This window comes from Anabas testudineus, chromosome 12, assembly GCF_900324465.2.
Source record: "Anabas testudineus chromosome 12, fAnaTes1.2, whole genome shotgun sequence".
Taxonomy (NCBI): Eukaryota; Metazoa; Chordata; class Actinopteri; order Anabantiformes; family Anabantidae; genus Anabas; species Anabas testudineus.
Genome location: NC_046621.1, coordinates 2,347,117 through 2,367,576, shown reverse-complemented (window position 1 = coordinate 2,367,576; position 20,460 = coordinate 2,347,117). Strand labels below are relative to the sequence as shown.

General features: G+C 41.2%; 1 protein-coding gene across 1 annotated transcript; it reads right to left on the bottom strand.

Annotated features, from left to right (window-relative positions):
• Window positions 1–722: 722 nt before the first annotated feature.
• On the bottom strand, window positions 723–18,546 carry LOC113159880 (hyaluronan and proteoglycan link protein 1-like). Its single transcript, XM_026356851.1, has 6 exons — window positions 18,108–18,546; window positions 7,321–7,455; window positions 5,583–5,746; window positions 5,038–5,236; window positions 4,306–4,608; window positions 723–4,214 (listed from the first exon to the last, which is right to left on the bottom strand). Exons 2-6 carry the CDS (start codon window positions 7,424–7,426, stop codon window positions 3,925–3,927), a joined length of 1,062 nt encoding a protein of 353 aa, XP_026212636.1. The 5' UTR covers window positions 7,427–7,455; window positions 18,108–18,546; the 3' UTR covers window positions 723–3,924.
• Between the last annotated feature and the right edge of the window lie 1,914 nt (window positions 18,547–20,460).

Sequence of the window (20,460 nt, the reverse complement as noted above, 5' to 3'; positions counted from 1 at the left end):
GTATCGGTGGCAACAGGACAGTGTGTGTGCAAAGGAGTTAAAATAAACAATAGTGTGTGTGTGTGTGTGTGTGTGTGTGTGTGTGTGTTTGTGTGTGTTCCTACATGAACAAAACGTCACAGAGTGGATCCCATGTGTTTTCAATTGTTGTTGAACAATGGAGCTTTGTGTCACACGGGAACCAGACGTACAGGCTTTGATACACACACCTTTAACATGCTGTTGAAAATATCATTCATATTTCATAAGCGCATTAGTAGATGAGAGTAAATGACTGATGAATGTTGGTCTAACACCCATATTATTAGACTTTATCATGTAGAAACAAACCAGCATGAGAACATGCATCAGCGTAAAAAGCAACATGTCACCAACAGCTTTCAGGTCTTAAAAGGATCCTGAGCTTCAGCAGCGTGATGTGTTTCTGTTATAAAATCAGCTGAAGGCAGCACCACGACCAGCCCCGTCAGAGAAAACATTTGTGTAAGCGGCGCCCCTCCCTTTGGAAACACATTGAGCACATTACTGCATTACCCAGGAACTACACCTGGCACTCTCTATTAACAGCGACCTTAAAGTCAATTACAGTCCGGCTCCAGCCGACGTGAACTTTGCTGACTTTTATTTTCTTTTGTGATTGCTCCATGAGTTGTCATGACGCATTTCAGATAATAGATGAACTCAATGAGCTCTGTGCAAAGAAAGCGAGGCAGAGTCTGGGTTTATGTACTGTTTTATTGCCCTTTTGTCTTTGGCTGCCTTAGGTTTCCTTATATGCGTCAGTTTTAACAAGACTTGTGATGAGCAAAGTTAGTCAGACATCATTTGACTTTTTTAAAAACAGTTTGACATTTTGGGAAATACATGTTCACTTCTTTTATATGATACCACATTGATACCAGTCAGTTCACAAACTCTGCGTACTAGCACCTCTAAATTTCACCAATTAACATGTTATATCTGGTTTGTTGAATTCATAGAAACCTGATGCTGCTAGACTGATGTTTCCCTCTGGACAGAGCCAGGTGAGCTGTTGATCTGGCCTTTATGGTAAACGAAGCGAGCACGAACACACAGCTACAGCTCTATATTCTATCCACAGATGTGAGATCGTATCCATCATCATCTTTAGGGCTGACTAATTAACATAAGTAGTATCTTTCTATAATTAATACAAACACAAACTGCTAAGCTAGTTGTGATTTCACTGGTTAGGGCTATTTCTCAGCCTGGTACTGTCACTTTCTGACTCAACACTGTTTGCAAACTGTGTACGATACCTGACAATAGTACACGGTAAAGGAACGAATATGTTGCAGTGAACTCGTCAGTACTACTTCATAGTTATTGTTCTGTAAAACCACAATTAAGCCTCCCACACTGTCAATGGCTAATCCTTACAGAGAGGATTTTTATGGGTCTGTCCAGCAGTTCTGCACTGATAAGTGTAACATGACTCTGACTTGTTTAGTGGTTTGTCAAATGTGGAGCCAAGTAAAGCTAACGCTGCACCAGGCCCAAGTGGATGACTTAAACCTGTGTCTGAGCCAGCTGGGACTCGTGCAGGGAGCTTGCACACTCGTTGATACCCTACATGGAAGGAGCCCTTCGTCGCTCCATGCAGGAATTATTGAATGTATTGTATTTCTGTCTCATTCAGCAGGCTGGTGCAGATTGGCTGCAGGCCTGCTGTTTCTGATCGGTGAGCTCAGCGACACGTCGGCTGGTTCAGAGCTGAGTCTTGCAGAACTTCTAGCATCCAGAGATCCAGTCGATGCCAAGAAAACCGTGCTCACACAAGACCTGGCTTAGTCCATGTGTGACCTCAGCGCTCTGTACCTCACTCTGTGATTTGTCCACAAATCGTTCTGCATGCAGGGCTCAAATACAGCATTCACCTTAGCACCTGGTTTGATGTAGTTTTAGTTACATTTTAATGATTTTATAAATAAAAATTAGTGATTTTAGTCTTTCCAATGTGTCAGCATTGACAAACTATTCCTGTTCTAATAGATCCTTTTACACTGTGACCAGCTTTTAACATTATTTTTGTCCCATACAGTATTTTGGTATTATTACCAAGTTTTAATTTGCTGCTTTTGTGAGAAATGTTTCTCGTTACATCACTTTTTTCTTGTTACATCATTAAACCTTTAGTAATTTTACAAAAACCAGCATACGTTGCTAAAAATAGCAAATTGTTCAGAAACATTATTTCCTGAATATACTGTAGCTTCAAGGAAACACACGACTGATAAACACACACTGTAACACGATGGTCAAAACGTGGTGTTTTTAAGGCTTTCGTTTTGTCTCAGCACCTATTGTGTAATTATTGTGTGTGTGATTGTCAATGACCAGGCTACGTATCAGTCTAAGCAGTGAAGCTATTCCATCCACTGTTAATTAATTCAACATCTTTAGCTGATTATTTAGTAATTTTAGTTTAGGGAGAATATTTTATCATTCCAGGTCACAAAACACATTCACACAGTTGGGTTCAGAGAGCTGAGGTCAGCTGGTGGCAGGTCTTCACTCTGCTCATTCACTATAAGAAACTACAGTATTTGTATCAAAAATAGCAGTTTATCACGGCGACAGCTAGATAGTGTGTGTAAATCTACAGTGAGAGCTGCTTTGCTGTGTGCAGGTTGAAGCGATGTCATGCGCTGAAGTTCAAGCCAAACTGAGATACAGCCACAGATGTCTAAAACCGAGCTCGTACAATAACAACCTTGCTGTTTTGATTTCTGCCAGGCATTTTCTATTGCTGCATACTGTGAACTACTGTGACCTCTCCTCCTCTAGACATCTTCTATATGTTCAGTGCAAAAAATATCTTTTTAGTTTTGTGGAGTTTTGTGTGTTTTCCACTGTCGGCATGTTGACTGTAAACTGAAGAGACTTTGATAATTTGGCCAAAAAGACATAATAATAATAATAATGTAAATATTTCTACAGTATATCAAAAAAAAAAAAAAAAAAGGCATTAACAGAAAGACATTTCTAGATAATCACATTCTACATACTTATAAAACATAAACAATGCTAACAGTTGGATGTTCCTTTTTCCTATTCATTTTAGTGAAGAGACTGATGTTTGGTCCAACACATTTGTATAAAAACATAAAATACTGGACGGTATGATGAAGTACAAAGTACCAGTCGTAGCACCTTGTTAAGAATGGACAGCGAAGATCGGTTTAGTTGTGCTACGCTCGCAATCAGAGGATCTAAGCTATTTTTTTCCCTTCGTCTGTCGTGCGTCATGGCTTTGTCTTTGTTCCAGGTCTTGAACAAAACAAGATAAGTGCCCAAAGTATCAGTCCAACCATGAGACATTTGGCTGTTAGACTGTTCTCAGTTCAGACGTGTTGCTCCGTGTTGCACGATGTGCGTAGTCCATTCTTGAATGACTGCTACCCTCAGCCTCAACATCAACCCACCCGCCTCGAAGGCATTGATTAAATATTATAACCCTTAAATATGTGTAAACTATCCATAGTTGATTATCAGGTCCCGGATTACAAAGCACATGACTCTGTCTGACAATCTCTTTAGGTTTCCATGAAATAAAGTATCACAGTTTGAATGTGTTAGTTCAGACCTTCACCCCACTCGCGTGTTCACTAGCATGTGTGTGTTCATGTCTTTGCATTGATGTAGAATGTGAGGACAACTGGTCCTCACAGCTTCAAATGGCTGTTTGAGGGTTAAGACTTGGTTTTAGGGTTCGGGTTCAGGGTAGTGTAAGGGTTAGTATTGGTTTGCGATGGTTAAGATAAGGGTAAGGGGCTGTGGAATGCATTATGTTGATGAGCATCTTAAAAACTATAGTAAGACCAGTGTGTGTGTGTGTGTTTGTCTGTGTGCATCCTAATGTATTGTGTGTGTTTTCAGGTCGTCTGCGTGTGTGTCTGCAGCTCAGTTGTGGCCCTTGAAGCAGTACACTCCGTACAGCTTGTGCTTTTTGTCGGGGAAGCCGTGGAACCTCACGGCAGCTTCTGTGGGACTGCAGCGTCGACGGGGACTGGAGATGGGATAACGCACGCTGCCGTCAGCCAACCAGCCGGCGTCGCAACGGTCATAACCCAGCAGCTTCCAGGCGGCATACATCTGACCGACCTTGGCGATTTGAGCACCGTCTTTTTGACAAGCCCTGACTGCCTCGTCGTAGGTTAACTTAGAGGGATGGATCAGGTAGTAGAACCGACCTGAGGAGACAAAACACAGGCAGAGAGTTGTAAAGATATAAAGACCACCAAGAGTCCACAAAGAAACACCAAAAAGCCCAGTGCTCTTCACCTTTGTAGTGGGAGGTGAAGCAAAACACATCATAGTGGTTCTTGTCCTTGTCTCTCAGGCCATAGTTGCGAATTCCCGGAACCGTGTTCTTGCCTCCGCAGGGTTCTCTGGGGGTGGTGATGGGATACTGGACTGAGCCGTCACTCAGCCAGCCGGCGTTGCACCAGTCCATCCCTCCTCGCCACGCCTCATACAGCTGGTCGAAGGACGCCACGATGGCATCCTGTTCACGACACGCTCGCTCAGCGTCGTAGAAATTGAGGTTGTAGCGACCCAGCCGGGGGAAGTAGGGGTAGACAACACCTACGTGGAGAGGTGAGAAGCTATGATAGACGACTTGTTAGCAGACAAACCTAGGACTGATCCCCTGGGCTTTGTATTCAGTCCTGTTATTTAACCTAATGACTGAGAGAAAACACATCTTGCTGCCTAAGCACAGCTGTTTCCTTGTCACCGTCACCGTGCCAGCGTTTTGACTTCAGGCAGGTTTGGCTGACCTCTCTGGTGACTCTGAGACATAATGAAGCTGCTCTGACACTGATGTAGGCTATGCTTACACAATACACTTGTGCTTGACATTCCCCCAGGCGGTCTCTGCTAAATGTGCTAAATTTAGCCGGACTGCAGCTTGTTACAGTGCAGCGACATTTAACAGACAGTTTATCTATAGAACAAAAAGGAGCCACATCCTTATTGTTTCCCATTTCAAGAAATGTGTTCATCCTTATTTACCTTCAAGGTCAAGGGACACCACCACCGTTCCATCTTCCAGTCCATCAATAACTTCACATTTATATCTCCCATAATCCTCCAGAGTGATTTCTGTGATAACCAGAGAGGCGTCCATGGGAGAGGAGCCTTGTAGGTAAACACGTCCATGGAAACTTCCATAACTTCTTTTGTGATAATCCATGGCAACAAAAACATCCAGCTGTAGTAAGATGAAGAGGGATGGGTTAATGATGTCAAAATGGGATAAAGGTGTACTCTGGATTATCTTATAGATGATCATCTTAGTCATATTCAGAAACATTAAGTTTCACACCACACCTGTGGTCTGATGCTTCATCTCCACGCCTGCAACCTGTTAGCCTTTTAGCAATCACCTGTGCCAATATAGCAGGCTCTTTCCCCTATTTACCTGCCAGTCATGCCTGGATGTATCTGACATAAACACTGTACAGTAATATGTGTTGTATTCAAATGCTACACACGCTTTAATGAAGAAAACATCTCACCACACAGGTAACAATCTGTCACTCTAAATAATCTGTTACCTCTTTCAGGTAGTCTGAAGTCAGCTTGGTCCATTTGATCCTCATCTTACGACTTGGTGCCAGTGATTGGTCCCTTTGGATCCTGCATGGTAACGTAGCGTTTCCTCCTCGCCTCGACACCACCTTTGACTCTGCTGCCACCACTGAGAGTCGAGGGCCATTTTCTGCAGCATGGTGACGTAGTTAGAAGATAGATAACATGATGAACATACAGTGGACAGACACAAACACCAAGGAGTTAGGACTTGTCTAACTGGCAAACCCGGCTCTGTCCACAACAGTCTGCTGCCTGTGCAGTGTCTCCTGTCATGATGTAAGTTGTTAGTTGTTATGTAGTTGATACAGAACTGTGCAGAAACTATGGTTCCAAACCTGCCAACACCTCACCAAGCTGCTCGCTGCCCCACCTGTTACTCAACAACTCCCTCTGTTTATACTGTAGTCTTTTCTAACTTCCCAAAATGGTGTTGAACTAGTCCTTTAACTAGTTCCCAGCACCTTTATGTCATGAACTTGGATCCATGCAGCCGCTGCTTCACAAGGTGAAATGAATCAATAACTTCAATCTGTGCAGACATTAAAATGACTCCTAACAGTTATAACTGAACAAAATGTTTACTGTCGCATGTGATTCATCTTCTGCTGCCTCCATCACTAACAGAGTTTTCAGATTGGCTGGCTACACACACACACACACACACACACACACACACTCGCTGACCACCACAGCGTTTCATCTCGTCTGCTGTATCAGCATGTGTACGACAGTTAACGGCTCATTGATCCTATGTTCTGTTCTGACGTTTTCTCTGAACTGCTTCAGCTCCTGAATCATCACTGGTTCTGGTTAAACGTCACTGATGAATCACACGGAGGCGTCACTCATTTATTATTTATCTGTTGTCTCACTTCAGCATTTACATAATCCTACACTCAACTGGTTAGTTAACTAGTTATCCTTATTGGTTATTAGTTTGATGATGACGACAACGATGATCTTCTAATGCACTTTATAATAAATAACTTGCCTTTACTTAGTAATTAATTAGTTATAAGTTAGTTAGTTGTTAGGTTATTATGAGTTAGTATGAAGTTTAACTTATTATAAGTTACTAATTGACTACTTACTAATATTAATTACTTAGTTTACAGTATTTCTAATTAATTAGTCAATTTGGAGTAAGTTAATTATTGGTTGATAAGCTGGTAATTTATTAGCTGGTTGTTTTATTTGTTTTCAATAGGTTCTTAGTTAATTATTTCTATTTAGTAGTTACATAATATAGATATATTCTAATATAATTAGTTATTTATTGGTTAGTAGGTACAAAACACCAATAAATACATGAAACATGTTTATGTTTCCTGAGTTTATGCAGATTTGGTTTTGTCCATATTTCACGATAGACTGAGCAAGATATGACGAGTGTCACTGCAGATGGTTCTTTACTTACAGTTTTTTCTTACAGTCATAAAAATGTAATCATGTGCACAGTTTTCATCTGTAAGCACTGATAGTCTACGGAGATTGCTCTATCTCAGTGTGCTAATCATCCGCCACATAGCAGTCTTATCACAGCAGGACGTGCTGATAAACTGGGGAAACAAATGACACTGCAGAGTGAGTGTCGTGAACGCAACACAGAAAAAGGACATTGGAGAAAGGTCTCTAGAATCTGCAAGTCTGTATGACATTGTCAGATTGCCCTGAAGAAATGCACTGAATGCAGCCACTCACCTGTGACGTAGATGGTTCTTGAGTGCTCCAGCTCAGGATACAGCGTGTCTAAATCGGTACTTGCTATGCTCAGTGAGATCAAAGCATAGATCAGCACAGGAATCATCTTCACTCACCAAACTGGGGGTCTGATCACTGCAGAGACACAGAAAGAGAGGGTGGGGGATTACTGTACTGTATGGACAGTCGGATGATGCTATTAAAAGAGTTTTCCTCTAGTTATACCCGTTAGTGCAAGACACAGAAAAGCAAAGTTATTGGCACTGAGTGCTCACGTGTAAGACCGTTCTGCATGCAGCTCAGTTCAGCTCAGTATTTCTATCTGCAGTGCTGTTTCTACCCCGAGAGCTGTGTAATTACTATTAGAGTGTAGACCAGCCCGCACCGTTGTCAATCAGCACATCTACAGGCAAACACACACGTCACGAATCTCACATCCTTATTCCTAAATTGTTGAAGAGTCACAACAATCGAAAAATAAACCAGCAATACTTAATATTTACAGATGTCCTTGATGCTGGACGTCCCACAAGAGGCTACACTCTACAGACGACTAGTACAAGAGCCCCTGAACACAACACACTCTGGAATAATCATACATGCAAACACCCAGCATGAGTAGATACTGTACGTACGGCGCAGTAAATGTTCTCTGTCATCTAACAGTGCGAAGAAGCAGCATGTCCCGGTGACACTGACAAGTCCACAACTTCAGGGGGAGACTGTGCTACAGTGCAGCGTCACCCCCGCACCTCAGGCTTCATTCACACACACACACACACACACACACACTGCAGCTCATCCTCTACACAGTCATCCCAAACAGAGAGGGATTCACCATTTCTCTTTCACTTCAGATGTGTTTTATGGAGGTCCAAGCATGACAATATTAAAGTATTATATTTAAAAAATGAAATGTTCCAGGCACGATGATGACACACTTTTTTACTGATATTTCTTCTGCATTATCTTACAGGTTTTTTGGACAGGATGTGATAAGACATAGAACTGCCAAGTTAAAATGACTCTAATGACATTTTATGAATCCAAAAAAACTTTTACTACTGTATATCTTTCAACTGCTAACGTCACATTTGTCTTCTCTACCTCTTTTCTACCATGCACTAACTCCCCTTTCATTTCTACATGCAGTAACTCCTGCCAATGCCCATCTCATGACCATTTACACACCTGTTTCTATTTCCCCTTCAGCTCAGCAGTATCTCCAGTACACCGGTCACTTTTATTTACACCTTGCCAGATAGTTTGTTGCTGTTCTGACATAATTTATCAGAGTTAAACAACTTTTTTATTCACATAAACATGTGCATGACAACATCTTTAAACAGGGGTATTAGTATAGATCCTTGTACATAACACAAGTTTAGCCAAAGTTCAACTAAATGTAGAACCAAACCAAAGTAATCTTTTATGTATTTGACTTTACATGTCAGACATAGTAGTGATGTTGGTCTGTTTAACATAGAGTTACTAGGTATTATTGCATAAATTGATCAAGTAAAGGTGGCTCTTAACCCCCAGCTCCACCTGACTCCAGTTGACGTAAAGTGACATTAGAAGCCTACTGTTTCACTTACTATCACTTTGTATGTTTAATGGGTGTGTTCAGTATAAAACATCATGACTGTTTGTTTTTATCATCTTAGAAATATTATGTTTGTTGTCATTTGTGACGTGAAGATCAGATCTCATTTCATGAAGCTAAATTGCACCACCACAACAAATGCATCTGCTGCATCAGATTAATGCATTATTACGATGCATTTGTGGGATTATGTGCATAACTTGATGTCTCTTACATGTAGAACATGTTTTATTGATGCATGTAAACATGTTGATTACAACAGTATCATGCTATGGAGATGCAATAGTACCACCATGGAAATGCAAACACAAAATACATTTTTGTGACTGAAATGTATTTTAACTTGGCAGCTCTGGACTTCCATAGTATGTCAGAACAATATGTTTCTTTAGAGGCGTGTGTGACTTCCGATGATGTCTGTTAGGATCGATGCCTTCTTCCTCTACTCTAGCCCTCTCCATGCTTATCTTCATTCACTCCGTCCCAAATTGCTGATGCACTGCCCCCCCTCCCTGCCAGGTGGAGCTCCTGCAGTCAGCAGAATAACTCTGCAGCACACACGCACTGTGCCAGTTACCATACACACACACATACTACCTGAAAATAGTCATTATGCATAGCAAACGATGGAAGTAGATGCAGTGTGTGGGGTAAGATGTGATATTTCCTCGTTAAAATGGGTGAAAACTTTTGCGTCCGACTCTTCTCTGCAGCACACAGAGAGAGCAGTTGAAACGGGGGGGGGGGATGAAGACTGAGATACAGCAGAAGCAGGGAGGATGGGAGGTGGAGGAGGCTGAGAGGATTCTGCAGCTGCAGAAAATGATGCAGGAGAATCGAGTTTGATTCTTCTTATGTGTGATTCTCAGGTGTCATCAACTTTAACTGTTGTGTAACAGTCTGAGATCTGTGGAAAAGACCTCACACCAACACAAAGCACTTTTCAAATGCTGCCTCCACAGTGACAGCATTCCACAGCCTCCATCTGTGGAGGGTGATGAGGCCCAAGTCTTTATAGGCCAGGTGTGTGTGCGTCACCTGTTTGTCCTCAAACAGCATGATGACGGTTCAGGTATGAGGACACAGGTCGGCTGCTGGATCTCCCTCAGCAGATTCTGTCTGCAGACACAGTAACATGAGAGGCACTCGGCGGTAAACGAGGCATTTAATTCTGGGCTTCTTCCACGCTGCAGCAATTAGAGTTGTCAAGTTGTTATGTGGATTTAAGTGTGTTTGTTATTGTTATTGCCAAGATTATACTATAATAACGTATGTTTTACGTAATGTAAGTTACAGTCTTACAGTCTTCTAAATTGAACCTATCTGAATAACTATTAATGTGCTTTAACTTTTTCTGGTAAAAGAATTAGCACAATAACTCTATCAAAGTGTTTTCACAACAGCCAAGAGGGTCACACAAACAGAGCTGCCTCCACAGTGAGGAGGAAAAAGCTGTGACTTCTGCAGAGTTAGAAACACTTTAGTTTTATATTGGTTTGTGGTCATTTTAACAATGAAGGCAGATCCTCAATGTAAATACTTGAAACTGCGTAAAACCTTCTAGTTACAGGATTTTCAAACATATCTTTAAACATCTCTTAAGTTAAACTGTTAAGAAGCAGTGCTCCCAGCACACACACTTCAAGTTTCCATTCCTTGTTTAGTCGTGCTCTTTTATTTAGTCTCTGCGGATTCTGTTAAGACCCGGACAGCAATTCTACACAGCATTGTCAGTAAAGTGGTCCATTAGAAGCATGTTTACATGACCTTTAAATGGATCTCCAAATGATAAACGCTTTCTGCAAGCTTAGCACTTTAATAGCTTAGTTATCTTCTGCAAAGTAACTGTAAATGTTAAAAATAACCAAAAGTTTTTTTTACAGTTTTTTCCCCCCAAACTTAATGAAGGACACTTTAAGTGGTCACTCCACTCATTTTACATGTCAAAACACAATTTACTCATGTTTGGAGGGTTGGAGTTTGATAAATGAGCCTGTTTATCTGTCATTGAAAGTCTGAAATACTTAAAAGGCAGTCACGGTGAATTATGAGAAAAAACATTTTTGTTTTTAAAAACATTACTCATACTAGGAGAAAAAACACAGGGTCTGCTGACCTGTTGCATCAAATCTGACCATTTTTAGTTTTAGTGCAACACTGAACTACTGAGCTCCACTCAGTGATCTGTAAGTAGAGCCCTCGGCACATCACACAGCTGCACCTCTCTCTTTTCCAGCACATCTAAAAGTTGTTCTGTCATCTTGCAGCCACTTCCATTCTCCTCAATAATCATCCCAACGTGATAATAAGTGTTTGTGAAATGACGCACCATCCTGTTGTCGGTTCTTCTTTGAGGATGTTTCAGCTGTGCCAGTGAGGGCTCTCGTTTGCTCTGTTAGTCACAAAGGAAACTCACACTCATCACTGCAGGTTTCAAAGTGATAGAATCATCACCAGCATCCACAGTCAAACCAAGTCTGCAACAAGTCCCTCATATGTCCCAGATGTTGATTCTGTTTTATACAATAGTAATTTTCCACTGCTGATTACCTGGATCAAGTACCTGCCCAAGACTACAGCTTAATCCTCACTTCGAGCTCACTCCAAGTGAGGATTCAAGTGCACGTTCTGATACCATCGAGATATTTCACAACACTCCTGAGTTACATTTAGAGAAAAAACATCTGCTTCATTCTGGATCATTTCTCCTCATATATAAACTGTTCATTCATCATTTATCTTCATTAGTAATTTGGCCTCTGAATCACTGGCATCTAATCGTAATGTGAAGCAGGATGTTTTTATTTCTGACATGCATGTCTTTGTAGTTTTAGTATTTGAGAATCTGAATCGAGCTGCATCATTATTTCTAATCTTCATGTTTTTCATGTGTGATATAAACACAACAAAACTATTGGTTAGGATCCATCTAATGCACAAAGCTCAGAGGCTTCATTGTGTTGTTTAAGGAATACTTAATTACATCCATAATGCTAGTTAATTAATTCAAATGGGTTAAAAAATAAACAGAAAGCTTTATGCATTTCAGTTTTCAGACTTTACTCTCAGATTAACTTATAATGAATATCATTCGTTCTCTATCTACCTGCAGTATATTTCACAACTATGCTACAAAAAGTAGAAGACAAATCTATAAAATGCTGACAACAATATTCAGATTGCTAATAATATCAAAATCCAACGATAGTAATGTACATAAAACAAACATATGTCTTTGTAAATGTTTCAGACTAATGTGTTTGAGACCTCGGCTTCTGCTGTTCCCAGGAACAACTCGGGATATTCCAGGTTTGTTGCTAATATAATAATAATATAATTTGAAGCTGCAAAGAGCACAAGTGGCCACTTGACCGTCACAAAACCTCCTTCAGATACTGAACTAAATGAGGTGTGAATCACCAAAAGCCCGAAATTCTGAGCGACACGCAAGGAGACATTAACAGAAAGAAAGGAACAGCGAATAGAGGCACACGGTAGACGATCATCATCATCTAAATGTGTGTCCACACAATGTTTGTATTGGACTTAAATTAACGTGACCCTGACTTAATTATCAAACTCTTCTGTAACCAAGTGAGGAAACGAGTCATTTCTGGTAACAAGCCTCATTAAATTGAATTGTAATAATATGTTAAGTGCTGTGTTTGCACCTTGTTTCTGCTGCCACCAAGTGACCAAAAAATCTGTGATGTAATTCCTGTAGTAGCAGTAATTTCCCTTTGAGATGAAACTGTGGGTTTTTACACTTTTTGCATCCCTCAAAAAAGGTTTAGGGGCCTCTCCTGTGTGTGATGTAAGGGGTCATGGCCGCTCTTAAGGGGAGGCAGGCAGTGAGATAAATGTATGGATTCTATTACGTCCACGTCTTAGTGACACACGCTGATGGATGTTGAAACAGGAAGAGGATGATCTCAACCTATGTGTTATGTCTCTGTTTCAGTTATGTCCGAGAGAGAGAGGCCGTGTTGACAAGCAATGATTTCTTTATTTTAAGAAAACATGTACATCAAGTTGCAGACCAGCAGCCCTTCAAATGTACAACGCAGAACTCTCCTCCAGCTCCAAGCTTTGTTTACAATCCAATAATCCTACGGTCATATGATCATATGATTATTAAGAGTAAACTGGAAACAGGCTCAGGCACCACCCTGATGAAGGCAAGATAGCCAAAAACATTTGGTCACTGAAGCGTGGTGTGCAATGTGTTTCTGATTTCTCCAGCTCTCTGTTCCCTCAGAGGTCAACAATGTCGCCACATTTTGTTGTTAAAGGCTGCGAGAAATGGTCCGACATCACAGAGCAGGGTGAGAAGTGATGGATCGCACGACTGGGGACAATGAAGCCTACGTTAAGACCGTCTCTCGTGGAAGAGATTCATGGTGTTGTTAACGTGTAAAGTGGCGTAAAAATGCAGTGAATCCTCCACTCACGCCTCTACAAACTCAGCCAGTCACAACATCACGTGGATGGATACAAATTCTGCGTTTGACACTTCACAAAACAATCACAGATAAACACACGACGCGATAACACTACAATCCAAATCAGGCTCCTGGCGTTGGGTAGACAGTTTATGGAGCAGATAGCAGGAGACTAAGTGGTGGACTCTTTTACTATACTGCTATCTAGGGGATACCTTTCCTCACCCGAGACTGCAGCTCTTCAGAGCTCTGTAGAACATTACAGGTCACCCAGCTGACACTGATACTCGTCTTAAACAGATAAAGAGTTCATCTCTGGTGTCACTGTACAGATTAATCAACACTTTTGCTCTTATAAAACAGGCCACAAACATGATGTACGTTTAGTCTGTTAGCCAACATGGAGCAACAGACAAAGTTAAAAATAGTAAAAATAACAGAGTCTGTGTCATTCTTTAAATAAATCCACCTTATAAAAAAGATGGAACGTTCCTCCCTCAAACCAAACACAAACTTTATTCTGGGGCTTTAACTAAATGCCTAGTGTGCAGGTATTTCCTCCTTTTACAAAGCTTTTCCACCTCTGAGGCTGATGGGAAATGATGCAGGAAAGATGCTGTATTCAGCATCTCTGCACCGAACCGGGAAAACCCTCCTGTAACAGGTTTCAACAGCTGTGACAGAACCTCCTGTGGAAATCGAATGAATGTGGGTGGGGGTATGAAATGATGGGTGGGGTATTTACTGTACACACAGTCTGGGGAAGCTCACAAATAACTCAGTCAGTTTCCTCATTGCACACCACATATATTTTCCTCGGTGGTTAAAGTGGTGGCTTCAAACCGTTGCACATGAGGTTTTTTACGTCACCGTCACACCACCTAGGCTGCTACAAAGAGTCCTCAGTGCAGAGTACAGAAGGTCTATGAAGCAGCAGCAGCAGGGGGAATAAGGTTTAAGGGCTCTTATGTCCAATCAGGATGCTCCATATGAATTTCTAACAAACATTCATGCTGTAGTTTTCTAAAGCAAACATCCAATACCCCCATGAGAAGACACAACATTACTTAGTATTGTATCAGAGCCAGATCTGAGCCCTTGTTCCTCTGTGCAACAGACTACAACTATTAAAACAGCGCAATGTTGATCATACCACTGGGCTGAGTAATGGGTTTCTTTATTACCATCAACATACACTGTCATTTATTTTGAGTCAATTCCACGTGCACCAAATGTGCTGGAAACAATCCCCAATAAATGCACCGCCTGCAGGTTTTGCTCCGACAGAATGTGTTTGTGCAACATGTCGTCCTGGCTCCTTTTGCAGTAGTCGATGGTTAATCACAACGTGAGGTGTGTGCAAATGTCCGTCTGTTGAGGCTAAATGCTAACATCAGCATGCTAACACGGTCTACAGATGGCATCGGACTGGTTGGTCCAGCACTTTAAATTCAAATCAAAATATCTCAACAACTATTAAATTTCATGGGTCACAGAAGATGAATCCAACTGTTTGTTGTTCCCCATCATTCCCCCTCCAGCCAACAGGTGTCCTCAGACTGTTCTGTCAACCAACACACCTGTGGTGGATCAGCCGGCCTACTAGATCTGCCTCTTGTATCCATAACGCCTGTTTCCTGCGTTGGATTAATCTACCTGACGTGCACGTTCCCCTCAGGATGAATCACTGATCCTCTCTAGCATCATCTTCAGGTCAAAATGTTGTCGAATACTTTGTCAACACTTTATGATCAAATACCTGCAAAACTCTTTAAGTTCAGTACGAATCTCAGCATGTTTCACTCAGTATGTAATGGACACTGGATCCTGAGCATCATGGTTTTATTTTCAGCAGACCTACATTTGATAGACACAACTTTTTCTGTAGTTACTTTTCGGACTGAGATTCATTTTACAAAGTCCAAATTTATTATGCAGGGACAAATTAATCCCTGTCCGAGCAACAACATGATAAATCTTGATGATAAAACCTTGATGACTCTCGAGGAGCTCTGGTCTCAACCTTTTAACCTCCTCGCACCTCTCACCTCTCTCCTCATCCCATTATTCCTCGCTCACTGAACCTCTCTCCCATCTCTGTTAACTACCTGCCTCGACCCTGACGAGATCTTTATGTCCTGACAGTGTCAGAGGTGACAACCAAAGGTTAAAGTTCGGCACCAGTCAAAGCTGATTTGAGACAGGGTAATATCTTATGTTTAAGGGTTACGTATCATTTCCTTTCATCGGTCGTTTTTAATTTTAAATAGTGCAAATGTGCGACATCCGAAAAGGAACAGTTCATGATTAGCTTAGCTTAGCACAAAGACTGGAAACAGGGGGAAACAACTAGCATAGCTCTGTCCAAATGCAGAGTTTGCATCTGGTCTGACTTTGTAAGAAGCAGCTATGAATATGTTTGGGCCGTCTACCTAATGTAAACTGGCTTCCAGGGCTAACCACGTTAGATTGATGCACAAACACTCCCTAATTGGAGTAAATGGGTATTTTTTGCTGTTCTTCCCATTCTGCCAACAACATGTGAAGGCAGCATTAGTACAACCTCACAGGTTGGCCTGCATGAGTCTCACCACCAGTGTTTCCAAGTTATTTGCAATTCAGCTAATATCCATGCATGAAGCAATGACAGTGTGGGTACAATTAGAGGCAAATGGAGCCTCCATGTTAATGGGTACATCCAGTTTTGCAGTATTGGTCATTGCTTCTATCAACAAACACAGTCTGTCAACATTTTTACCTAAAATTAAATGTTGCTTCATTTTTACTTTTGGTAAAATGAGGTAAAGTTAGAAAAGAAGGTGTTTGCTAGACACACAGTGGTGAGAGCATTTATACACACAGAGTCTATTTAGGGGAACGGCTCCTTTAAAGCTGCATCCAGTAGATTTCAAAAACATTAGTCAACACGACAGAAACCTCTATTCATGAGGCAAATATACAGACCGCTTCTTAATTAACATATTGCTGCACAAGAAAATACACACACACACACACACTGATGTGAGCACAAAGCCACAGATTCATTTAACCTGTTGTTTTGCTGATCACCACTAATTTAGACAAATCAGAGTTGTGTGTGTGTGTGTGTTGTTGCAGAGAATAGACCATCTTTTCATTTGGGGGGTTGACATAGACCACTGCAGGCTGCACTCTGTGTGTGTGTTGGGTGGGTGGGTGCAGGGGTAAAGGGTGGGGGTCAGGGTGGAGCCGCCACGTCTAAGCCAGCACACAGAGGACGGTTGTTGGGCTGAGAGTCACTCACAGCCCCAAAGTTTTCAGCTCTAAATCACTCGGGCTCCGCTGCACAACATGGTCGACCACAACTATGACAACTCTTACAAATATGATCGTCTCCACTGACACGCGACGAGCGGATGAGTGAGTCTGAGGAAAGCAAAATGAAACCTCAATTTATAGAGCGCTGCAGAGGCAATTTCATACTACTATTAAGAGTTATCCATATGACTTACACAAGGTTTATTCTCTTGCAACACACTAATGCATCATCCAGCCAAATCATAAAGGGCCAATATGAACAATCCCAAGAATTCTGCGGGCGACTGATTACAGAGGAGGCTCTTGTTTACACTGAATCAAAAAAAATGGATGTTTAAATCAAATTACTTACGTAAAGAAAACCTAGGAGAGATACTCCCAACAGATAAATACTTGGCCCTCAAGCAAAAGGGCCCATTTTAGATATAATACACAGTTCTGTGAAGATGATATATATAAATCATTTAACTTTCCCACATCAAATAACAATAATATGATGGAAACAGATCTGTTAAAAATACAAGTTTTACTTAAAGGTGACGATTGGAGTTGGCTAGTAAAACATGTATTGTTACATCCATGTTTCCTGTCTGACAATCATGAAAACATTTCCCCATAGTGCAAATAGTGGTCAAAACGTCCACATGGAACCTTTAAGTAAAACTACTACAGTACCAATAAAACTACAAATAATAAATTCCTTTATCATATTCATAGAATCTCATTTAGAGCCTGAGCAGACCTCTCCAAATGCCTGGTTTTGTCCAACCAGTGGTTTATTAAACTGATATGAATGATTAATCAAGTACTGAAGCTACTAGTCAGGAAAAGCCACTTCAGGAGTTTCTTATTGTGCCGTTTACAGGATACTACTGGAACACTGCAAATTCTAGTACAGTTCAATATCTCAGAATTGTACTTCAGTGCATAAAGTTCTGAGCAGGACATTGAAAAAATGATCAAAGCAGCACTTGTAACACATGAAGGTGGAACTGTTTAGTAATTCAGAGCTAATTCACACTAATTAATCTATAAATTCAACTTTCCTCTTAGTAACAGTGAAGATCAGAAACATTTTATTAACTAATTAAATTTTTATATAACAAAATAAATCAAATCAAATTAAAACAACAACATCTTTTTTAAGTGGACAATCTTCAGATAAAGAAGCACTTTATGACCCCAGTGGAAACATCAAATCACCAAATTAATGAGAGCTTTAAATCAAGTGTCACTCCATGAATTCCTTTTGGTTTAAACCGCAACGTATCTGTAATAACATCACAAGCAATCTGCCTAAAGGCAGAGTTGATAAAGGCAAAGTGCCAAAAAGCCTCCGGCTGTGTCCATCACTTCACTAAGCAGCAGCAGAGGAATGATTTTAAATGATGTTTTTATAGATGTCTTCATCTTTGTTAATCACAAAAACAGCTGAACTTTACCTCTGCTCTGTGCGCTGCGCTGTGCTGCGGCGTGAACCCTCCTGCAGTCAAGATGCGGACTGAAGCGCAAAGCGGTTACGCATGAAGGTAACGACACAAGCGGTGTGTGGATGTGTTCCTTCTCCTCTGTCGGGTCCACCCAGCGGCTCCTCTGAAAGTAAAGAGTGGCACAAGGCAGCGAACAGGCGCACTCCTCCTTCTGTTTGTAGACCAGAGGTGTTTTTACACGCAGGGATGAGATGAGTCTGCGCTCTGCCCACCTGAATGAAGCCTGGAGGTGAACTGCGGGGAAATCCGGGGAGGTCTGCAGGTGGAGACTCAGATGGTCCTTCACCAAATAGTAAACTCACGTCTGTGTCACTGGGTTTGGCAGTTTGCCTCACATCACTGCAGTGGAAATGCGCGGATCCTGAAGTGGATCTGCAGCGTTTGGATTGTTGTTTTGTTACACATCTTCCCAGATGGAGGCTATCACACCCATTTAGGCAAACTCTCAAACTGAGGAGGTACCCAGCCCCTGTTGCTCAATATGTAATGACAAGCTTGATTTAGAGAGTTGTCTTCCCCCTTTCCCTGCTTCCTATGGGCTCTCAGTTCTATTAAATGTCCTGTTTAAAGTGTACATTTGTTCCAGTGAAATTATTCTGCACCTGCTGTCACAGTCAAACAACACTTCACTGTCCAGTTTTTACAAAACACTGTACATTTTAACAATGGGAGCGAAATAATTTTGCTCGTTTCCCCCATGTTTTCATTTATTAATGTTCTGAAACAAGCTTCAATTGGATTGGACGTTTAAAATAAAACAGCAGTTTCTGTGCTTTGTTTCAACAAGCAGGTTTACGCCTTCATCTGGATGAGTTTAACCTGACACGGCCCCTCCACTGAAATAAACAGAGATGTAAAAGTCAGGGCCATAGCCAGGAGTTTAAAAATGTGAAGGTCAAGAGCCCCAGAGCAGAGTGGAGCAGAGAGAATTTCCGTTCAGCTTTCACAGTGTTCCACAGTGTTCAGTTCAGAAGTATGATTTGTTTTACAAGTGGTCTTCTAAGTCTACCTCTGGAAGTCGGACAGATGTCTGTGAGGCATCATTATCACTCTCCTCTTCAGTTGCTAATGATTACATGGAGAGGCTAAGTCCCACAGGGTCATCACAGATCTGCTGGATGTTAATGGGTCAATGATACACCTGCACTGACTCAAATGTTCTGTATCATGTAAACAGGGATATTAGTAATGTCACATCCAAAATATGATGTGTATGTGTGAACAACATCACGGTGCAATGGGGGAAACATACGGTACATAGAGCAGATACATATACATACTCTGGTACAAGCCTTAGAGACTTGGAACACATCCCAGAGGAAGAGCCCATGTTTACATGTGTGAATCCAGTCTTTAGTCTAATTAGGAACAGTTCCAGGGTGTTGGGTTGATCGCCTTTCAGATGCACCACATGCTGCAGGGAACGTTTCGCAACACAGTCACCCGAGAATTAATTACAATCATCTTCACACTCTCCCTCCATCCATCCATCTCTCTCTCTCTCTCTGTATCTATCTCTTCTTATCTCGCCCTTACTCCCTCATGCTCATCTGATTTACGACGTTTGTTCTGACTACACCTCACTACTCTTCTATCCACCGTCACTCAAGACAGGAAATGTGTTGTTCTTGGAGTAGAAAGTCGGAGAGGGCACAGAACCAAATGTCAAACTGTTTAGTTTATTGAAGGCATTTTTAAAACATTCAGAATAGTTTGAAAATTAAATGAGAAAATAAAAAATGGTCTGTAGCTTGCAGGAGATTTTGTCGATATTGCACAACGGTCTTAGAGTAATTATCTTAAAAACACACAGTCTGATTATTGTTTCATGAGATCCTTTTTTCAAATACACTGTTATAAGTTGCAATAGTCCTCTGAGACAGATTGAAAGACCAGTGGAACACATGCGATTTGTTTTGGGGTGTGTACCGTTTACTTACTGTCAATTTTAGACTTCCAGGCTGTTTCTCTGTTTATAAAGTGTGTGGTTGCTTTCATGGAACTCATCACATGTGTGAATTAGCTTCTCTATGACAAGTTAATAAACACACTGCAAACGAGAAACGGCTCCAAACAATAATGATAATCTAGAAATATCAGAGTATATTATATATAATACCAGTCTGCCAACATGGAAAGTGATTTTAAAAGGGTTCATTCAGTCCATTAGAAATCTATATTCTAATTTATAGCTGCACTAATTCACAGTTTGATATTAACAAGGATCAGATGACTGACGTGATGAGTTGTAGCATCTTTTAGCTTTAGGCTTTACACTCTTTGTCCACTATCACTGCTCGTATTG